At 44.8% G+C, this 22,074-nt stretch overlaps 1 protein-coding gene across 2 annotated transcripts in view; it reads right to left on the reverse strand.

Moving 5' to 3' along the window:
* ABCC2 (ATP binding cassette subfamily C member 2) overlaps window positions 1-22,074 on the reverse strand; it is a 71,019-nt gene that overhangs the window by 14,014 nt on the left and 34,931 nt on the right. For both annotated transcript variants that reach the window (XM_027528853.1, XM_027528854.1), the window contains exons 13-23: window positions 21,580-21,726; window positions 19,041-19,125; window positions 18,261-18,327; window positions 16,717-16,843; window positions 11,573-11,749; window positions 9,820-9,987; window positions 7,605-7,785; window positions 3,604-3,724; window positions 3,229-3,364; window positions 2,160-2,379; window positions 1,854-2,008 (exon numbers count right to left, since the gene is read on the reverse strand). In XM_027528853.1, coding sequence (XP_027384654.1) covers window positions 1,854-2,008; window positions 2,160-2,379; window positions 3,229-3,364; window positions 3,604-3,724; window positions 7,605-7,785; window positions 9,820-9,987; window positions 11,573-11,749; window positions 16,717-16,843; window positions 18,261-18,327; window positions 19,041-19,125; window positions 21,580-21,726 — 1,584 coding nt within the window. The remainder of the gene's footprint in view (window positions 1-1,853; window positions 2,009-2,159; window positions 2,380-3,228; window positions 3,365-3,603; window positions 3,725-7,604; window positions 7,786-9,819; window positions 9,988-11,572; window positions 11,750-16,716; window positions 16,844-18,260; window positions 18,328-19,040; window positions 19,126-21,579; window positions 21,727-22,074) is intronic.

Genomic DNA, 22,074 nt, shown 5'->3' on the forward strand with positions numbered 1-22,074 from the left:
CTCACAAAACTCACTATACAATTAATGATAGTTTCCTTTTTCCCATATTCCAAATAAATAATGATACATATTATTATATATAATATCTATTTTATATTTACAAAATGTATATATAATTTATTATACATGTTTAACATATATAATATGTATTATTATACCTATATACATATTATATATATAAATAATTATATGTGTATATACATAATTAATCTTCTGAAAAAGAAAACACAGATATTGAGTTACTTAGGCAACAGTCATATTTTGCTAACTGTTTTTGCATGAAGAAGGAAACCATCATTAATTGTATGCTGAGTTTTGTGATGGAGGTGACTCAGACCATAAAGGAGAGTTAGATCCCAGGTCCTCTGGACCCGATGGCTGAGCCTTTAAGAAGAGATGGAGGTAGGGGAGGAAGGAAGGAAGGAGAATCTATGCCAGTTAATGGTCAAAAGTAATCTGCACAGAACTGATAGTGAGAACTTCTTTTTTTCTCTCAACCCTGGACACAGTTACGAGGAGGGCATGGAAACCAACTCCAGTATTCTTGCCTGGAGAATCCCCATGGACAGAGAAGCATGATGGGCTACAGTCCATAGGGCCACAAAGCGTCAGACACGACTGAAGTGTATGAGCATGCATAATACATATATACATTACAACATTGGAAAAGAGTGTGCAATCTTTGCAAAATTCCTGTGAGAAATCTCCCCATCCAAAATGATGTCCTTTTTAAGGCTCTATGAAAGAGCAGAAAGCCGATGTAAATTGTCTCCAATGACATCATGCCCACCATTTTTATTGCAGAGGAAGGTGACAAGTGGGGGCCAGCCCACTTTTGAAGCAGTCGCCATGTCCCCAAAACCTGGCTGTAGGCTGGGAGCTAGACTTTCTGTGTCTGCTACAAGACCAAACACATAAGGGCTCAGAGTTGCTAAGACATTATTAAAAATGTGCACCTTCCTCTACAAACAGAAGTTTGAAAACTCTCTTGGTGATAATTGAATATTACTCTGAATTGTCTGGTTTCCTCTGTTCCTGAAATTTCCGTCTCATATTCATTAAGAAGCAATGAGTTCAGTCTGGTGCATGGTAGAGAGCCATCTATGACCTTTGCATCCATTGAGCATCTCAATCCCCAGGACAGTCCTTGGCTCATAGAAGGTACCCAGTAAATGTTGAATGAACAAATGCTAAGGGTTCTAGAATCTGCAGCCGATGGAGACAGTGTTCCAGAACTCCATTCAAATCACAAGATTCCATAATCCAGACCTCGTTTACTTATTTGTAAAGCATCAAAGATGGGAGTTTCAGGACTGGAAGCAGCGACCAAGCAAAGGGTTTCCCTGCAGTCACAACCATGACTCCGTTTTCACCTGTGTTTTTCCCTCTGCAGAGTAACCCTTCACATCCCGCTGCCAGCACCACCGGCCCACCCCCGCCCCCATCTCTCTGGCTAACTTCTACCACTTAAATTTCACCTTTTCTGACCTTTCCCACCCTCGGTCATCCAGACGCAGCCGGTACCTCTTTTCCTGTCACTCTTTCACACTCCCAGAGGGCCACTGTGCGCATTGTTGTTCCTGGCTTCCCCGCACTCTATCAACATCCTTTATTTCCTTGGCCGTCTTCCTCACTCATTGGTGCCCTACTTACAGGGCCACAGTGGTTCATCCCTGTATCCCCAGGACCCTTCGTACCACACACAAGGTTATTCTGGAAACATCTGCATGCTGAGTGGGACCAAAGAACTGGAACTGCCCAGTGTTGTCTAGGAGAAAATGAGAATTCTTTCCCTGTCAGAAACAGAAAGATCCTCAGCCATAAATGCGTCTTACAGCCCTTGAGATACTTACACCAGCAAACCTGTTCACTATCCGACCTATGGGTGTTGTGTCAAAAAAACTCATGGGTGCTCGAAGGATATTGTTCAGCAGTTGCTTGTGAAGGATGTTTGATGCATGGTTGCAACCATAGACACTCCAGATATTCGCTATGAACACAAAGAGACCTAGAATGGAAGCAGTGTAGTCAGCACCGTGCACAGGGAGCCCGGGAGACTTGCGCCAGCGACACAATGGCAAATGCTTTCCCGAGTCGAGGCAAAGTAAGTGGACCCGGTAGACTGTCGCAGGGACAGCTGCTGTAGCCATCACACATACCTTGTGCGACTCCCAGAGCTCCATAGACGCCAACTCTCAGGTCCCTCTGAGAGGATGGATAGTTGGTGCCATTGTATATTTTAGAGTCGCTGGTCCAAGCACTGAGCCAGAGGTTTGATCCAATAAAAGCCACATAATAGATCACAAACCCCAAGAGGATGAAGACTATCGAGCACCATCCTATTGCTTGTAGGTATTTCAGGTAGATGGAGAACTTCACCTGCAAAGCCCCCACTCAGTGTTAGTAGAATTCCTACTGGCATTTTGGGTTTCCCTGCTGGCTCGGATGGTAAAGAATCTGCCTGCAATGCAGGAGACCTGGATTCAACCCTGGGTTGGGAAGATCCCTTGAAGAATGGAATGGCAACCCACTCCGGGATTCTTGCCTGGATAATCTCCTGGACAGAGGAGCCTGGCAGGCTACAGACAATGGGGTCGCAAAGAGTTGGACACAACTGAGCAACTAACACACACCATTGACTTTTGGTGAGGAATTACCAGAATCTCAATCATGGGGGAATGCAGTGCTTTGGAAAAGTGGATAGCAGGTAGCAAAATTTGGTAAGGGATCACATTTCTATATGGGCAAGATAATAATCAATGCTGAAATATAATGCAGAGTGAATAACCATCAGATTATTAATGAACTTCTAGATGAAATTAAGAGGAACAGATATAAAAACAGTGGGACAGATAAGGCTATACCACAGACCTTGCTTTATTAATGTTTAAGACCTTAAATTTAAGAGCTTGGTCTTAAGTTTTATTAATATGAACTGTGTGCTATGAGCTTGATAGATTGGTATTCTCTGGCTCCCAGAATTGCATCTCATTTTTGTTGCTTTCACTACGTGAAGTGTGGTATGAAGATATTCACAGGACATGTGTCATTCTTCATGGAAATACGATTTGATAAAGCGCCCAGAGCCTCTGCCAACATTTCAATGATAAATTTAAAGACGGGCAGACACATAAGGCATATTCCTCTATAGATAATGTATTCAAAGCATCAAACTTAAAAAGCCTTCTATCGCCTCTAATGGATGGTACTTTTTACTGTGGCATTCACCTTTCCAGTTTGTACAAATTCCTTCTTAATGAGCTTTTGTCCTCTCACTGGCTCTTCCTCTTCCTTCAGGATGTTCGCATTCCGAATTTTCAAGGAGTCTTTTAAGGACTTCAGATGCCTGCTACTGGACCGAGATCTGAAAGATTGAGAGGGGAAGTTTTCCTTCCAAGCGTCTTCTTGGAGGCAGGTATCACAGTGCACTTCAGAGCATATAATCACAGGGGAAACGCACGGCCCCACCCTACTCCCCATGCTCAGAAGCAAAAGGAGAGCTGGCAGCATCCATGTGGACACTCAGGGAAAAAAAAAGAGAAAGAGAATGAGCAAGGGGAACTATGGAAGTAATGGGGGCTGCCAGCTGAACAGATGACCAACCTGCGGCTCAGCGTTCGGTGAAGATCGTTCTCTTTTTTCATGGACAAGGAGGCCACGTCCTCTGGGATTTCCTCCACACTGGGCACCAGCCCACAGTCATCATCTTCACTGTCCTCATTGACTAAGAGACACATCAAAGGTTAGGGAGAGAGCTGCACAGAGCTGCCACAGCCCCATGAACAAGGAGAGAAGTCTTTTCTGATCTTGTTGGCCTTGACAAGAGATCTCAGACGTACATATAGGTTGGAATCTTTTAACTACATAAATACTATTTATTAGGGCATCTCTTTGAGAAATACCAGAATAAAGGAAAGATGAGTTAATATTTCACTGGAAGAGAAAAGGCAAAATGGAGAATATTTCCAGAAACTTCTAAGTTCCTTTGGAGCAGGAAAGAGCTTATAAGGATTATAGGAGACAAACAGTAGAGTCATAATCCCCAGAACTGACTAAAAAGGTGAGTGCAAATTTAAAATGTTCTGCTTGAAATTCAAATAATTTAAAGCATTTTTAAAAAGCATACCCTGAAAAGGTAAAACAGCTTGGGCTGTGAAAATAGTAATGACCTCCAGAAATTGAGACTTCTGTAAAAGCAATGAGCATAATGGCCAGAAATTATCAAAACCACATTTTCCATAACTTTGAAGTTAACCAAAGGCTTGCAAAAATCCAAGGAACATTTATTTAAGAAAAAAGGCTAAATCTCAGAAAGAACAGTAAGCTTTGTAATAGTTTAATTTACTGTATTTCCATTGCCCTCTCCTTAGATCTGCTGTAGTCTAGAAAACCAACAGCAAACCAATTACAATTATTGTAACCTCGCAGCTACTGGAGGGAACAGTGTGGGTTCAGAACACGCCCAAAACCTCATTGCTGGACAACTTTCATTATTGACCACTCTAGCAGTCCTCTGGAAAACCCCATTCACAGGGCTTGTCTTTACTGGGCCTTGGAGTTGGCTCTAATAAACAACAATGAGTTGTTGTTTAACATCTCAGCTGCCTGTGTCAGTGATAACAGTTGGGGCAAATAAGAAACCGACCAAGAACTTAACAAAAATCTGGGGAATAAGATATTCATAGGAGTTTTGATCTCTTCAATATATTCCTAGCAATCAAGTATGTCGTACATATGTGTAGGGTTGCACACCTACCCGAGAAAGACTTGAGAATGTCTTATTCCCTTAACTCTGGCTTAACTTCAGACTCTGGGCAAGCAGGCAACAAAGACTGACACGGAACTGTAAATTGCCTGCTGGCTTGTTAAAAAGACAGGGCCCCCACCCCTCATTCCCACAGAGCCTCTCAGCAAAGGCTGAGTGACGTATTGGTTGCAGGCACTTAAGGAAACCTCTGACCTCTTGGTCATTATCTGACCACTAAGCCAACCAAGCAGGAACGTCAATGACCACATGAAATAAAAAATATAGACTTAACAGAATTAGTTTGGGAAACCAAACATTAGGAGGAACAACAACAACAAGCCCTGGTGGAGGAAGGAGAGGAGAGAGCTTGTATTTCCAGAATTGTTAAACTAATTAAAATGATCAGTTTTCAGCAAAAAGTGAGACATACAAGGAAGCAGGAAAGTATGGGGTTGTACACAGGAGAAAAAAAAGATGGTCAACAGAAACTGTATTCAAGGAAGCACAGGTGTTGGACTTACTGACAAAGATTTTAAATCAGCTATGATAAATATGCTCAAAAAACAACAGGAAACCACGTCTCAAGATCTAAAGAAGTGAAAAGAAAGTGTTGGTCACTCAGTCATGTCCGACTCTTTGTGACCCCATGGATTGTAGCCCACCAGGCTTCTCTGTCCATGGAATTCTCCAGGCAAGAATACTGGAGTGGGTTGCCATTTCCTTCTCCAGGGATTGGATCTGGGTCTCTAAAGGAACGTTCTCACCAAATAGAGAACATCTCTATTAGGCCCACTGGGATGGGCCCCCCTAACCCAACACGTCTGATGTCCTTGTGAAAAGGGGAAGTGTGGACACAAATGCACATAAGAGATAAAACCATGTGAAGACGAAGGCAGAGGTGGATGTTGTGTATCTATAGCCGAGAATGCCAAAGACTGCCAGCAAACCACAGAAACTCGGAGAAAAACCTGGAGTAGATCCTTCCCTGTTGCCTTCAGAAGGAACAAATCCTGTTGACACCTTGATTTTGACTTCTCACCTCTACAACAGTGAGTGACAGTACATTTCTGTTGTGTTACAATAGCTAATTAGGAAACACTTAGCCAACACTGCCCTCTTGCCCTTTCCTTTCTTCTACCGTCTGGGGTCTGTACCTTGAGCCCTGGAAACCACACAATAGCCTGCCAGGCACTGCGGCTTACACAACTTCTCAGAAATGGCCCATCAGTGTGTCCCAAAATGAGGGTTTGCAAACTCTCTCTGTACACAAAAGACAGGATTTTTCAAAGGGGCCATCTACCCATGGGGGTTTAGATAAACAGAACTCAGATCCAAGCAAATCAGAAGAAAAAAGTTGAGAGTTAAAATGAGAAACCTGTGCAGGTTGTGGTGATGTGGTTGACTGAGCAGTAACTCAGGGGGATCCAGCATCAGACCCTGCCCTTTGCTGGAGACCAGTTCCCAGGCAGGTGCTTTTTGTTTTCTCCAGGCCAATCCCCGGAGCACATAAAGGCTGATGGAAAGCTCTGACCCCGTCCTTCCTGCTGGTCTCCCTGCCCAACTTTCCTGGGCTGGCTCCCAGTCCCCGTAGCCCGCACCATCCTAAGGTCACCTAAGGCACCAAAGGTCAGTCTTTGTTTCTGACCACTCTTTGTTTCTTGCCAGTGTTTGTAGACTTTCTGGTTTAGGCTTTTCTTTCCAACTCTTGTGGTTTAAAACTATCACATATTTCTGACCTCAAGGCTTGAATGTGCTCCCACTTCCAGGCTCTGAAGTTTCTGCCTCTTCTGATTGACTCTTAGAATGCCCTTGCAGATCTTACTTTCTCAGTCCTGACCTCCTGTTGGTAATTGCCAGCTGAAGCAGATACCCAGAACCATGCCTGGGATGACTGCTGGCAGGTTCTTGGGAGGGACCTCAGAGACCAGGGCTCCATTACTGCCTGGAACTAACCCGTGACCCCAGTGGTCCTGTATTAGGTAGGGCCATTCCTGTGGTGTACTGTGAGACTACGCACCTGCCATGACTCTGTTCTGGTTTGAAGCACCCAGTGGTGTTTGGTATGTTAGTCAAATCCTTTGTTAGGGCTTAGCAGTGATTTAGCAGTTCACTATTAATACCAGGTATTACGAAGCTGTCCAGGAAGTGATTTAATGAGTTTGGATAGGTAGGGTGGAATACGTGAACCAGGGCATTCCCTAAAAGGGGGTCACTCCTGCCCCTGGTGTCTCTCCCACAAGAGCTAATCACCCCATACCTCCAGTTATCTTCTAACTGAACTGAAAGTCACTCAGCCATGTCCGACTCTTTGCAGCCCCATGGACTATATACAGTCCATGGAATTCTCCAGGCCAGAATACTGAAATGGGAAGCCTTTCCCCTCTCCAGGGGATCTTCCCAACCCAGGGATTGAACCCAGGTCTCCCGCATTGCGGACGGATTCTTTACTAGCTGAGCCACAAGGGAAGCCCAAGAATACCGGAGTGGGTAGCCTATCCCTTCTCCAAGGGATCTTCCTGACCCAGGAATCAAACTGCGGTCTCCTGCATTGAAGGCAGATTCTTTACCAACCAAATTATCAGGGAAGCCCTATCTTCTAAAGAGTAACCTATGACTGCATGTCAGAGGCCAGATGAGCCGGATGGGCCCCTATTTTGGCTCACATAAAAAATGTCTGTGTTTGTGTTTCTTTACAGAGACACAAAACACAGAAAGAACAGATATTGGATCTCTGGCTAATTCACCTCCACATTTAGTTCACTGAGTGCTGAGCAGGTCAGCAGGCAAATAGTGGTAGTTTTCTACTCCCGTCCCTTCCACATCCGAGTTCTATCCTGTCCCAATCCTCTTCACATACCTGTGGCCTCATCTTCGGGACCCGTCTGTTTCACAAATGTCTTCAGATTCTTAGCAAACAATCCTTTATTGGCCAGCAGAGTGCTGTAGGATCCCTTTTCCATGATGGTGCCATTCCCCACAACCACAATCTCATCCACTTGGGGAAGAAAGTGAATGCTGTGTGTCACCAAGATTCGAGTCTGTAAAAATAACAGTAAGTGTGCTGACGATCCTGTGACCACCTTCTTTAGCTTACTTTTGAAAAGGAAAAACAGAGTCGCTGTGGGGCTTTGCTTCCAAATGTGGCCCTGACCACTTGACCTCTTTATTTTACTTCCTCTTTACTTCCCAGCATCTCATCCTAAAATCTGACCCTGTGTGTACAATGAGACTGTCATCATGAATATATTCAGTTATTTTTCTGTAGTGACAATGAGGTTTGCCCTGCACACATTTCCCTCCAGCTTTCTGGGCAGCTAAGAGTTAGGCTTAGGGATGTCACTTGAGATCAAGGGCTATCAATACAACTGAGGCACACAAAATTAACTGCCCTCTCACTAACCAGCAAACCACTGATCCAACAAGAACTGCCCAGATTATTTTAGCACGTTAGAAACATTACAGGGCAGGGAGCTTTGGCCCAGGACCTCCCCGATGTGGAGGACTTGGCACTCCTCGTATTGTTGTCTATTTATGGATCACACTGACTCCTGACACAGGGATTCCACTCAAAGAAAGATGAACACTTGCAGATGAGTAACGAGGCTCAAATAGGGTCATGGTATTGAGATGAGCCTCTGGAGCAATATCCCAAGCCCACTGCCTCTGCTTTCTACAGACAGCCCCACAGACACTAGGTCACTCGTATCATGAAGATGCAGGAGATGCCCATCTTTGAGTCTCAGCACAAAGCCAACCCTTTTGGTAGCCTTTCCTGAGTCCCCAGGCAAGAAGTGGGTATTTCTCCAATGTTTCCTCTGTAGTTTGTATGTTGTTGGGGTTTAGCTGCTAAGTCATGTCTGACTCTTTTGCAACCCCATGAACTGTAACCCGCCAGGCTCTTCTGTTCCTGGGATTTCCCAGGCAAGAATACTGGAGTGTGTTGCCATTTCCTTCTCCAGGGGCATCTTCCCAACCCAGGAATCAAACTTGAGTCTCCTGCTTTGCAGGCTGATTCTTTACCACTGAGCCACCTGGGAAACCCACCAGACAGTAGTTTGTATAGATTGCCATTAAAAATAATCCTTGTGTTATAATATTATGGCTTGCTTTTTGATATGTCTGCCAGTTAGATAAGTCACTTGAGAGCAGAGATGAGAACTTTTCATCTGCTTGCCCAGTCTTTGCAATGAACCAGGCCCAGAGTGGGTATTCAGTTCAAGAATGAATGCAGCCAATTGTCTTTAAGGACAGAAACCAGGACCAAAAATAGGAGGGAAAGTGAGTTCCTGTTGACTCACTGATCCGAGAGAGAGGCAAAAGGCCTCAGAGGGACAGCCGCCCTACCAGCCTGAGTGGACGCATTCAAAAAAATCTTGAAGGGAACAAGCCAAACACAAGATAGAGTGCTGCCAGCCCGCACTCTACACTTGCTGCTGGAGGGAGTACTTGTGCAGAATTCCTATGCTCTCCCAGTACCTTCATGTTCTCACCAACCCAGAAGCTCTCGGAACCTCCTTATTCAAGCGATTTTATAATCCAGCCTCTTGCCCATCTTTCTCTCTCCAGAGGATGGTGTTTGGGGCTGAAAATTCCAGCCCTTCCATCACTTGTCTCCCATCACAAGTGGACTCATGTCCACATGAGTTTGAACAAGCTCCAGAAGATGGTGAAGGACAGGGAAGTCTGGCATGCTGTAATCCATGGGATTGCAGAGTTGGACACAATTTAGCAACTGAACAACAAGTTCTATGCCAGGAACTAGTGACAAAACCAAATATATTTCTTCTTATATAACAGATCTCTAAGGACTTTTTAATCATAATTAATCACCCTTAATTAATAAGAGGCTCAGTGTTGGAGCCAGAGAATAAGGCTCAAATTACCCAGTTCTCACATAAGCTATGACCACTAGATGGGAGACCTCACTAGGCCATTTCCTGCAAGACCAGCATGATATTATCTCCTCAGCAGCCCAGGAGGGCAGGGAAATAAGGAAATCTGCTTTAGGACCCAGCAGTCCTAGGAGATGTGTGCCCTTCTTCATGTCTTCATTACTTTAAATAAGTTCTCACCTTGCCCTTCAATAGGCCATTGGGACCCAAGACCTTGTTGAAAATATGTTTTCCCACATGGGCATCCACAGCTGACAGAGGGTCATCCAGAATATAGATGTCTGAATTTTGATAGGTAGCTCTGGCCAGGCTGATCCGCTGCTTCTGACCCCCACTGAGATTTATACCCTGAGGAAGAAAAGAATTTCTGTTAAGTACTGAAACTGAGTCCCCCTAAAACTGAGTTATTCTACTGAATTTATGATAAACATCTCTATCCAAAACTTTATTCCCATTCTTGGCTCGTACCTGTTCCCCTCAAGTTAAGGAACATAAAAGGGAGGATTGAAACAAAGCAGGACCCTGCAGGGCAACCTCCTGGGTACAAAAGCTCCTCTGTGTCTCCTGTTTCTTATTTGTAGGAAAAAAAAAAAGTGTTAGTCTCCCTGGCCTACCTGAGTTCCAAGCAGTTACTAATTAGGGAAGCGAGGGAATGTAGACACAAAGGAAAAGCAGTCAAGAAACAATAGTTCAGCTATAAAACAGAGCCCCAGCTCCTCCTCAAGGGGTATATGTGACAATCCACATATCTCTAAATTGTTCTGCAGAAACAAAAATTCTCATGCAGTTGGAGGATGATAACTGCTGGCTGACCATAAGCACTTAGACCTGAAACTGGATGGAACCAGAAGGTTGGTGATTAAGAGTCCTGAAATAGCACCCTGTCACTTTACCACCAACCAGTCAGAAGAAAGTCTACAAGCTGCAACCCTCACCCCAGACGTTGCCTTTAAAAACCCTCTCCTGAAAGCCACTGAGGAGTTCTAGTCTTTCGAGCATTAGCTGCCTGTTCTCCTTGCTTGGCCCTGCAATAAACTGTACTTTCCTGTACCACAACTCTGTCAGTAGGCTGGCTTTGTTGCCATACTTGTGTTCAGTAACACAAGTTCCTTTATACAAATAAATATCCTTCATTCAAATAAATAACTTTAAACCTAATAATTAAATGTGTGCCCAGGTTACCATTTTATATCATAGTACTTATTTTGTTGTTGTTTTTGTTTCCTGCCCCAGGAGAATGTAGAGCTGTATCAGGGTGGGTTTTCTGTTTGTTTGTGGATATAACTCCAGCACTTAAAATAGTATCTGACACATAGTAGGTACTCAAGAAATGTATGCTGAATTAAAAAACAAAATCACTCTAGAGCTGTATCTGTAGCATCCCAACCTCAAGACCTTTCCCCAAAAGACTGCTATATTTATTTTTAATAATGGGGAAAGAGGATAAAAACATCCTAAATAAATAGTAATCAGGGACTTGTAAACCAAGTATACTATATTCATATAATATGCAACGGTCATTAAAAATTAACTTTTAAGAAAGGCATTTAATAATGTATTAGGTTTCTATGTGTTCACTGCAGATTATTAGAACCCTACTCTGGCCCACATTAGTGTACAGAATTAGAGTTCAGACAGCTCCCCCCGTCTGCCTCTGGCCCTCCACCAGAGATCTACCTCGGGTTAGCTGCTGGTTAGTTAACCAGGTCCTAGGTTCATTATCTTTCCTTTAGATTACACAACTCTTATATTTGCTTTCAGGTACAAAATTTTAAATTTAAATATTTGCACAACATATTGTGCAAACTCAAGTTTTCTGATGTTTGTTCCAGGCTTGACTACCTAAATTGATCAACTACTTTACTGCCATGGACTTCTTCACCATCCTCGCTCTTTTCCTTCACCCTTCAGGATCCCCTGGTGTCCCAAGTACCTTCTCTCCAATCTCAGCCATGTCTCCTCCAGGCAGCACTTCCAGGTCAGGGAGGAGGGCACAGGCCTCCAGAACTCGCTGGTATTTCTTTTCATCCAACTCTGATCCAAAAAGGATGTTTTCTTTTATGGTGCCATTCTGGATCCAGGACTGCTGCGGGACATAGGCTACAGAGCCCTGGATGGGAAGGATTAGACCACATGACTGCTCTGTACCTCTGGAAATGCAGGGTTGAAGGAGGGGGTGGTGGAGGTGGAAGGAACAAACGGAACGTAACTTTGGAAAAATGTCAGGCTGACTGGACAATCGATCTTTATAAAGGTACATGTATTTATTGCACCAACTAGGGAGAAAAATTCAATACCCCATGCGCATTTAAAGTCTTTTGGACTATCACTCTCTAGCCATGATCTGAAAGCTGAAGGATGAACGCACATGCCGCTTCTAGAACAGGGTTTTAGACCCTGGTGAGTTTACTAGGACCAACAGAGGGCCAGCACTGATAGGGGAAACCAGATAGATGACACCTTAGAAAGCAAGAACTCAGAGATGGAGATTTGGGCACCAGGCTGATGCATGAATCTGATCATGTCAAAAGAAAGATCGAGGGTAAATGCCCTCCGGTTTGAGGACAAACTTGGATATGAATTAGCAGGAAAAAGCACCCTGAAAGGAGTTAGGAGACAGAGGTAAATCTGTAGAGTCTGATCTGCTATGCTGCATGTTTATTTAATGTAAACTATCTCATTCAATTCAGTTCAGTTCAGTCGCTCAGTCGTGTCCAACTCTGCGACCCCATTAATCACAGCACACCAGGGCTCCTTGTCCATCACCAACTCCTGGAGTTCACTGAGACTCACATCCATCGAGTCAGGATGCCACCCAGCCATCTCATCCTCTGTCGTCCCCTTCTCCTCCTGCCCCCAATCCCTCCCAGCATCAGAGTCTTTTCCAATGAGTCAACTCTTCCCATGAGGTGGCCAAAGTACTGGAGTTTCAGCCTCAGCATCAGTCCTTCCAATGAACACCCAGGACTGGTGTCCTTTAGGATGGACTGGTTGGATCTCCTTGCAGTCCAAGGGACTCACAAGAGTCTTCTCCAGCACCACAGCTCAAAGGCATCAATTTTTTTGGCGTTCAGCTTTCTTCACAGTCCAACTCTCACATCCACACGTGACCACTGGAAAAACCAAAGCCTTGACTAGATGGACCTTTGTTGGCACAGTAATGTCTCTGCTTTTCAATATGCTATCTAGGTTGGTCATAACTTTTCTTCCAGGGAGTAAGCGTCTTTTAATTTCATGGCTGCAATCACCATCTGCAGTGATTTTGAGCCCCAGAAAATTAAGGCTGACACTGTTTCCACGGTTTCCCCATCTATTTCCCATGAAGTGATGGGAACAGATGCCATGATCTTAGTTTTCTGAATGTTGAGCTTTAAGCCAACTTTTTCACTCTCCTCTTTCACTTTCATCAAGAGGCTTTTTAGTTCCTCTTCACTTTCTGCCATAAGGGTGCTATCATGTGCATATCTGAGGTTATTGATATTTCTCCCGGCAATCTTGATTCCAGCTTGTGCTTCTCCCAGCCCAATGTTTCTCATGATGTACTCTGCATGTAAGTTAAATAATCAGGGTGACAATATACAGCCTTGACGTACTCCTTTTCCTATTTGGAACCAGTCTGTTGTTCCATGTCCAGTTCTAACTGTTGCTTCCTGAGCTGCATACAGGTTTCTCACGAGGCAGGTCAGCTGGTCTGGTATTCCCATCTCTTTCAGAATTTTCCAAAGTATATTGTGACCCACACAGTCAAAGGCTTTGGCATAGTCAATAAGGCAGAAATAGATGTTTTTCTGGAACTCTCTTGCTTTTCCCATGATCTAGCGGATGTTGGCAATTTGATCTCTGGTTCCTCTGCCTTTCCTAAAACCAGCTTGAACATCTGGAAGTTCATGGTTCACGTATTGCTGAAGCCTGGCTTGGAGAATTTTGAGCATTACTTTACTAGCATGTGAGATGAGTACGATTATGTGGTAGTTTGAGCATTCCTTGGCATTGCCTTTCTTTGGGATTGGAATGAAAACTGACCTTTTCCAGTCCTGTGGCCACTGCTGAGTTTTCCAAAATTGCTGGCAGCACTTTCACAGCATGATCCTTCAGGATTTGAAATAGCTCAACTGGAATTCCATTACTTCCACTAGCTTTGTTCATAGAGATGCTTTCTAAGGCCCACTTGACTTCACATTCCAGGATGTCTGGCTCTAGGTGAGTGACCACACCATTGTGATTATCTTCTGTGTATTCTTGACATCTCTTCTTAATATCTTCTGCTTCTGTTAAGTCCATACCATTTCTGTCCTTTATCAAGCCCATCTTTGCATGAAATGTTCCCTTGATATCTCTAATTTTCTTGAAGAGATCTCTAGTCTTTCCCATTCTGTTGTTTTCCTCTATTTCTTTGCATTGATTGCTGAGGAAGGCTTTCTTATCTCTCCTTGATATTCTTTGGAACTCTGCATTCAGATGGGTATATCTTTCCTTTTCACCTTTGTTTTTCACTTCTCTTCACAGGTATTTGTAAGGCCTCCTCAGACAGCCATTTTGTTTTTTTGCATTTCTTTTCCATAGGGATGGTCTTGATCCCTGTTTCCTGTACAATGAACCTCCGTCCATAGTTCATCAGGTACACTATCAGATCTAGCCCCTTAAATCTATTTCTCACTTCCACTGAATAATCATAAGGGATTTGATTTAGGTCATACCTGAATGGTCTAGTGGTTTTCCCTACTTTGTTCAATTTCAGTCTGAATTTGGCAATAAGGAATTCATGATCTGAGCCACAGTCAGCTCCCGGTCTTGTTTTTGCTGACTGTATAGAGCTTCTCCATCTTTGGCTGCAAAGAATATAATCAATCTGATTTCAGTGTTGACCATCTGGTAATGTAGAGTCTTCTCTTGTGTTTTTGGAAGAGGGTGTTTGCTATGACCAGTGCGTTCTCTTGGCAAAACTCTATTAGCCTTTGCCCTGCTTCATTCCATAATCCAAGGCCAAATTTGCCTGTTACTCCAGGTGTTTCTTGACTTCCTACTTTGCATTCCAGTCCCCTATAATGAAAAGGACATCTTTTTTGGGTGTTAGTTCTAAAAGGTCTTGTAGGTCTTCATAGAACCGTTCAACTTCAGCTTCTTCAGCGTTACTGTTTGGGGCATCAGATCAGATCAGGTCAGGTCAGTTCAGTCACTCAGTCATGTCCGACTCTTTGCGACCCCATGAATCTCAGCACGCCAGGCCTCCCTGTCCATCACCAACTCCCGGAGTTCACTCAGACTCACGTCCATCGAGTCAGTGATGCCATCCAGCCATCTCATCCTCTGTCGTCCCCTTCTCCTCCTGCCCCCAATCCCTCCCAGCATCAGAGTCTTTTCCAATGAGTCAACTCTTCGCATGAGGTGGCCAAAGTACTGGAGTTTCAGCTTTAGCATCATTCCTTCCAAAGAAATCCCAGGGCTGATCTCCTTCAGAATGGACTGGTTGGATCTCCTTCAGAATGGACTGGTTGGATCTCCTTGCAGTCCAAAGGACTCTCAAGAGTCTTCTCCAACACCACAGTTCAAAAGCATCAATTCTTCAGCACTCAGCTTTCTTCACAGTCCAACTCTCACATCCATACACAACCACAGGAACAACCATAGCCTTGACTAGACGAACCTTTGTTGGCAAAGTAACGTCTCTGCTTTTGAATATGCTATCTAGGTTGGTCATAACTTTCCTTCCAAGGAGTAAGCGTCTTTTAATTTCATGGCTGCAATCACCATCTGCAGTGACTTGGATTACTGTGATATTGAATGGTTTGCCTTGGAAACGAACAGAGATCATTCTGTTGTTTTTGAGATTGCATCCAAGTACTGCATTTCGGATTCTTTTGTTGACCATGATGGGTGCTCCATTTCTTCTAAGGGATTCCTGTCCACAGTAGTAGATATAATGGTCATCTGAGTTAAATTCACCCATTCCAGTCCATTTTAGTTCACTGATTCCTAGAATGTCGATGTTCACTCTTGCCATCTGTTTGACCACTTCCAATCTGTCTTGATTCATGGACCTAACATTCCAGGTTCCTATGTAATATTGCTCTTTACAGCATCAGACCTTGCTTCTATCACCAGTCACATCCACAACTGGATATTGTTTTTGCTTTGGCTTGTTCCCTTCATTCTTTCTGGAGTTATTTCTCCACTGGTCTCCTGTAGCATTCATGAACAGTATGAAAACTATCTCATTAATGATCAGTAAATCAGGGAATAAATGTCAGTATAACGTGGAAGAAGTGTTGGCTCTTAAAAATTTTCCAGGCATGTCAATGTTAAGTAATCAGGGGCATATTTTCTTATAATGAAGAAGAATGGCTTAGCAATATATGAAGATCTTAAGAAGAAAAGCTAAAAATCTACAGACATGCCTCTTTTGGGTGCAAGTAGTGGCTGGTGAAATGATTCCAAGTACCTATGATTTCCCCCAAATTTAGCTCTCTGGTGAAGCTAAGAGTGCTGATGCAGATGCCACGAAAACATTTCCTCTCTGTTAAAGTGCCCTCCAACACCCAGCTCTCAAAGGAAGAGGTGAGAGGCCCAGAACTAATTGTGAAGCTGGGGTCAAAAGTCAGTGGAGATTTTACAATGCTATGGTTTTATTGTTATTGCTCTTATTGTTTTTGTTGGTAGCCTGGCTACATATGTTTTTAATGATCTGTTCCAGCTCTTTCCCCCAAGTCCTCTTATTTTTATTGTATAATTTTGTAGATTAGGAGGTTTTTCAGAAACATGGATTATAGTAGAATTACCTATACTTTGAAAGAAGACATCTTTCAACAGTTTTCAAACTTCAGTATGCACATGAGAATCACCTGGGGAGCTCATTAAAAATGCAGGTTTTTAGAATCTACTCCAGAATATGATTATATATGTGAGGTAGGGCAAAGAATCTACAGTTTATAAGTCTCCGAGATGTCCCCGAGACCCCACCAACAGCAGCCTGACAGGAGCGGTTATCAGATTCTAATTGTTTGTCCCCATGAGAAGGCAGCGCTCTTAGTGTTTCCCACATCTGATGTCAGAAGTCTTCTCCTTGGCATTCCTTCTCACCTTGACCGTGATGTGCCCGTGGACATTTTCCATTTCTCCCAGCATGGCTGACATCAAGGAAGATTTCCCAGAGCCCACAGTGCCCACCACAGCCACCAGCTGGCCTGGCATAATGTCCAAGTTCACACTGAAAGAGAGAAGTGTACTTGAAGGAAGTGGAGGGTAGACGTTCCTGCCACTTCTCAGATGCCAAAGGAGATTTTCCTTCAAGATTGGAAAATACATCTTGGATATACAAAGTTTCAAAGTAGTCCTCTAATGTTTTTGTTTTTTTTTTCCTCTAAGACTTTAGAGAGTAAGGCTTAATTTATAAGTTGTTTGTGCAAAAAGCCAGTTTCCAATGGAAAAATAATTTCAGAACTATGTGGCACCATTGAACAAGACCCTATTTGTTGAAATCCCAACTGTGCCACAGCTGAGCTGTGTGATCTTAGAGTCTCACTTCTCCTGGACTCTCAATTTCTAAACTAATGGGGCTGGAACAGAGTAATGCATCCCAAACTCGACTATTCAATGAGAAGAGCAATTCAATAAAATGCTCACTGAGAGCACAGATGTCCTGCCCCCTTCCCTGGAGATTTGGCTGAGCGTGGCTGGGTAGGGGCCCACACTGGGCCAGGCTCCGGGAACCTCTCTGTTCTAGTCTAATATTTGAGTTCCTAGAACATTAGGAACTTGTTCTCAGGCTTTCTGAACCTGCCCATCCAGCTAGGCTCCTTCTAGACTTATACAACTAGCAAAGTGGGAGCTACGTCCACTCTCCTTCTGTAAAGTTGAGGCTTTCAGGTTAGGAGGGCTCAGGGCTTCTGGCCTGACTGACATATGCTGAGGCAAGCTCCAGGGTCCATGTTAGAGGATGGAGAAACAAGAGAGAGTGTGGAAAGTGGCAGGAAGACCACTAGGTGTACTCAGTTGTGAAAAAGCCTGGCCTGCTCGGGCTCCTGGCATGCTCCGTGGTGCTGAGCTTGTGATGGAGCTGGCGTGCTCACACACGTAGTGCTTACGGAACACATTACATGCAGCAGTGTGGCAAGAAAGGGTTGGCTTAAGGCAGGGGGTGACCTACAGGGCAGAATGTGAGAAGGGATTATGTAGATGAAAAATTCCAGATCTGAAGTTGATTATAGAAGCAGCTCACATCATCCCCTCTGGGCAAAGAAGGCAGGTCCTTCATGATAACTATTCTTCAGTGAATAAATGAACTTAAATTGCGTTCAGGTTCTCGTGAGTATCCTCTGGCACATCCAGAGACCTAGGCTACCTGCCAGCCTGCACTACCTCCATCCACAATCTGGAGAACACATGTCTTCACAGGTTCTCAGCTGTACTGTCCCCCAGGAGGAAAGCGGCGGTGGGCGGGGGGAGGGGGCAGGTGCAGTCACAGCGACTGCAGTCAGTCCATCCCTCCAGGGGTTTAACCTGCGCTAGTATCTGAACACGTGCACAGCTTGTCTCCGCATGTGTTACATTACATGGAATTTCCCTATAACAAGACCAGCAAGGAGAATCTTAAAATACAGCAAGAAGAAAAGGCGGCAACTCACTCTTGGATTGTGACACCCAAATCATGGTCCCAGGTAAATGACGCCTCAGAAAACTGCACAGCTTTATCTGTTGAGAAAAATTCCTGTCTTTAAGTCAGATGTAGGTCCCCGCATGTCTGTCTGTCTTTTCTCAGCTTTCATGTGTCCCTCGCTCCTTCCTCCAGAAGAGCCTGCCTTTGTCTGGTGCTAAATCCTGAGCTGCCAAGAGGCAAATGAAAGCCCCAGGGGTGAGACCAAGTGTCGCCTGCATACAAAGTTCTTTATATACTTAGGAGTCCCAAGCCAGTTGGTAGTTCAGATTCTTGATCTACAGACACTCTGGGTACATTCCCAGGCCCTCTGTTGCCTAGTCTCTTGTATAAATTCCACTTCCATATATAAACCCAGCCACCCCTGCCCTGGATTCCAGAACCACGGCTTGTTCTGGCTACAAATGCCCCTCAATCCTTAAACCTTTGGAACCTGCGTGTTCTTTCACTGCAGCCTCCCTTCCCAATTCCACATACTTGGCTCCATCATGACTTCCGTTTTCAAGATCCTTTGCAGGATTCCCCATTTATTCTCAAAAGAGCTGGCCCAACTTTGCTTGGCAATCTAGCTGACTAAGAAATCTGTTCTAAATGAAGGCAAAATTTAAGTAATATCAGTGCAAATATAGATGCAAGATAAGTCCCTTGGCTTTCCCTTTCCTTCAGTTTGCTGCTGCTCTGCCCTTGTGTATCAAAGTCCTGGTGCCAGCACCGTGAATATATATGGGAAGCAACTTCCAAATTCATTTACCAGAATTGCAATCATGTCGAATGGCAGATGTGTCCAAGTCATCCCCTCCCAGGTACTTCTCTAGCCGCTCTGTGGAAACACTGGCCTAGAGGAGGACACAGAGGAACAACGTTCAATGATGAGCACGAGGAGACCAGGAGTGTGACTTCGTCATCAGCCTTGGATGTGGAAGCAGTCAACCAGTCAACCTGCCAGGCTTTTTGCCCATGATTTGCAATTTACCACAGCTGGAGTCTCTGGCTCCCTACCCACCCTACAACTCCCTTACCCCTGACTCAGCCACATCTCAGCCCTAGGAGCCACCCTACTCTGAACACAGGAAAATTAAGAGGCTCTATTTTAGCCCCTCAGAAAACTCATTGTGGTGGTGATGGTATGGGTGGGTGGGAGGTTAATTCTACTCTGCTGTCTCCAGGCTTCGTACCTAGGTCCAGAAATGGTCTTCTGCCTCCTTCTAAGATGAAGTTTCTGTCTGATTCTGGTAACTGGGCCCCTGGTATATTCTTCTTTGAGTCCATGTTCTGATGACCCAGGCAGTGTCCTGAATCACTACCGGGACCCTCTGTGGAGGAAGTGGCCATGGAACCATAGTGACCTGGCATATCCCCACTTAGGCCAGGCTTAAATTGCAGGTGACCTAAGCACTGGCAGGATGCCCTGTGGTCCCCCTGGAACAGGAGAACTTGGGGGGATTTACAAGGATGTTTCTCACTTCCTCCATTCCGGGCAGGCTGTCACGAGACAGCTTCTTGTCACGACCTGGGTTCTGAGGAAGTACTGCACTTTGGGGGACTCCCCCGATGGCTCAGCAGGTAAAGAATCTGCCTGTAATGTAGGAGACACAGGAGATGTGGGTTCGATCCCTGGATTGGGAGTATCCCCTGGAGGAGGAAATAGCAACCCGCTCCAATATTCTTGCCTGAAAAATCCCACGGACAGAGGAGCCTGGTGGGCTACAGTTCAAAGACTCACAAAGAGTCGGACATGACTGAGTGGCTAAGCAGGCATTGCACTTTCTGCCTCGCCCCCTCTTTGAAGCACAACTGTGGGCTCTAGAACTGCATGGCTGCGGTGTGGATCAGCTCCTGTAGAGGGCTTCACTGCCCACTCGCCTGCTCATCTGCCCCTTTGTTTTGCAGAGACTTGTCACCTTTGTTGATCCTGCTTTTGCTATCTATGTGATAAACCATCTGACTCTAGAAAAGAGCATGTTGTTGCCTTCTCAGCCAGATCTACCAGCCTTCTTAACACCCCCCAGGACCAGAAGGGCTCCTCCTAAACCCCGGTCCTTCCTAGGGCCTGAACTCTCTGAAGCCAGTTACCTCCGGATGAACACAGGTCACCACACTTTGTCATCCTGGCTGCCTCGCCAGTCTGCCACCTCCCTGGGAACATCCTCCTGAGGTCTGGTACCTGGTCCATCTCAGTGACTGTGCTCAGTTTTCAGGACCCAGACACTCCCTCTGGACCATCTTAAGCCTGCTGCTGCTGCTACTGCTAAGTCACTTCAGTCATGTCCGACTCTGTGTGACCCCATGGACGGCAGCCCACCAGGCTCCCCCACCCCTGGGATTCTCCAGGCAAGAACACTGGAGTGGGTTGCCATTTCCTTTTCCAATGCATTAAAGTGAAAAGTGAAAGTGAAGTCGCTCAGTCATGTCTGACTCTGAGAGACCCCATGGACTGCAGCCCACCAGGCTCCTCCATCCATGGGATTTTCCAGGCAAGAGTACTGGAGTGGGGTGCCATTAAGCCTACTGGATTCCAAACTTAGCTTTCTGACAGCTTGAGGCTCCCAGATTGCATTTGGTTTTATCACCATGTGGCTTCACACAAAGAGAAGTCTTTGGACAAAGGGAAGTCCCCTGATCTAGTGGCTAAGACTCTGCTCCCAGTGCAGGGGATCCAGGTTTGATCCCTGGTCAGGGAACTAGATCTGCATGCCGCAACTAAGAGTTAGCATGCTGCAACAAAAAACTAAGACTTGGTGTAGCCAATTGTTTTTTTTTTTAATTGAGAGAGAGAAGCCTTTTCTCTCCTTTTGTGCCATATTTCCCTAATGCTTTATAAATACCCTAAGAGTGCTGGAAATATATGGAGGAAACTGAACCAAGAAAAGGGCTTAGAAATGTTCCAGGAGCAGAGCTAATCATCATAGTCTCACTAAACACTCTCACAACCTTGTCTCCCTGGTGGGTGTATGAGATTGGTTATGGTTATCCTCAGTTTATAGTCAGAAAAACGGGGGTTCAAAAAACTTATTAAGAGACTTTACTAAATCATGCTGTTGGTTTCCAGAGACCAAACCAATCTCTCTAAGTGAAGGTTCACCAGCAGAATTTGGAAATGAGATAGGACATACCAGTCATTCTGGAATCTAAGGTTTTTAACCAGGGCTAGAAGGAAACAGCAACCCACTCCAGTATTCTTGCCTGGAAAATCCCACTGATAGAGGAGCCTGGTGGGCTACAGTCTATGGGGTCACAAAGAGTCTGACCCAACTGAGCACACTCAGCTGGCAGTGAGAGATCCTACCCACCTGGAGCATGGAGGAGATTAGCATGGGAAGCATGCTCATGGGGAAGCGCAGGATATTGAAGAGGGTGATGGAGGTAAAGGCCTTTTGTGCATCCAGAACATTACTGCTGTCCACCAAGACGTAAACAGAAAATGTGATCACAGACACCTGGAGAAGAAGAGCCGTCAGTGACCTATCCCAAAAGCGGTCAGGCAGCCGTGTTCCAAGTACTGTATCAGAGCTGAAGGAGTCTTAGGGATTATCTCAACCTTTCATGTTACAGAGAAATCTGAGCCCAGAAGAGGAGCAACTATCTTGCCTGAGGTCACAAAGTCAACTAATGGCATTGCTAGGACCAGAGCTCGAGAATCCTGGCTCCTATGATCAGCATTCCTTCTCCTACAGATGAGAAGCCTTCCCAGGCAGACCATGCCTAGATACCACATTCATGTTGAATCCCCTGTAGTTACTCCAGGCAGCCAGGTAATCAAACTGTTTCTAAGGGTGAAACTAGAT

The sequence above is a fragment of the Bos indicus x Bos taurus genome, chromosome 26 (genome assembly GCF_003369695.1).
Source record: "Bos indicus x Bos taurus breed Angus x Brahman F1 hybrid chromosome 26, Bos_hybrid_MaternalHap_v2.0, whole genome shotgun sequence".
Lineage (NCBI taxonomy): Eukaryota > Metazoa > Chordata > Mammalia > Artiodactyla > Bovidae > Bos > Bos indicus x Bos taurus.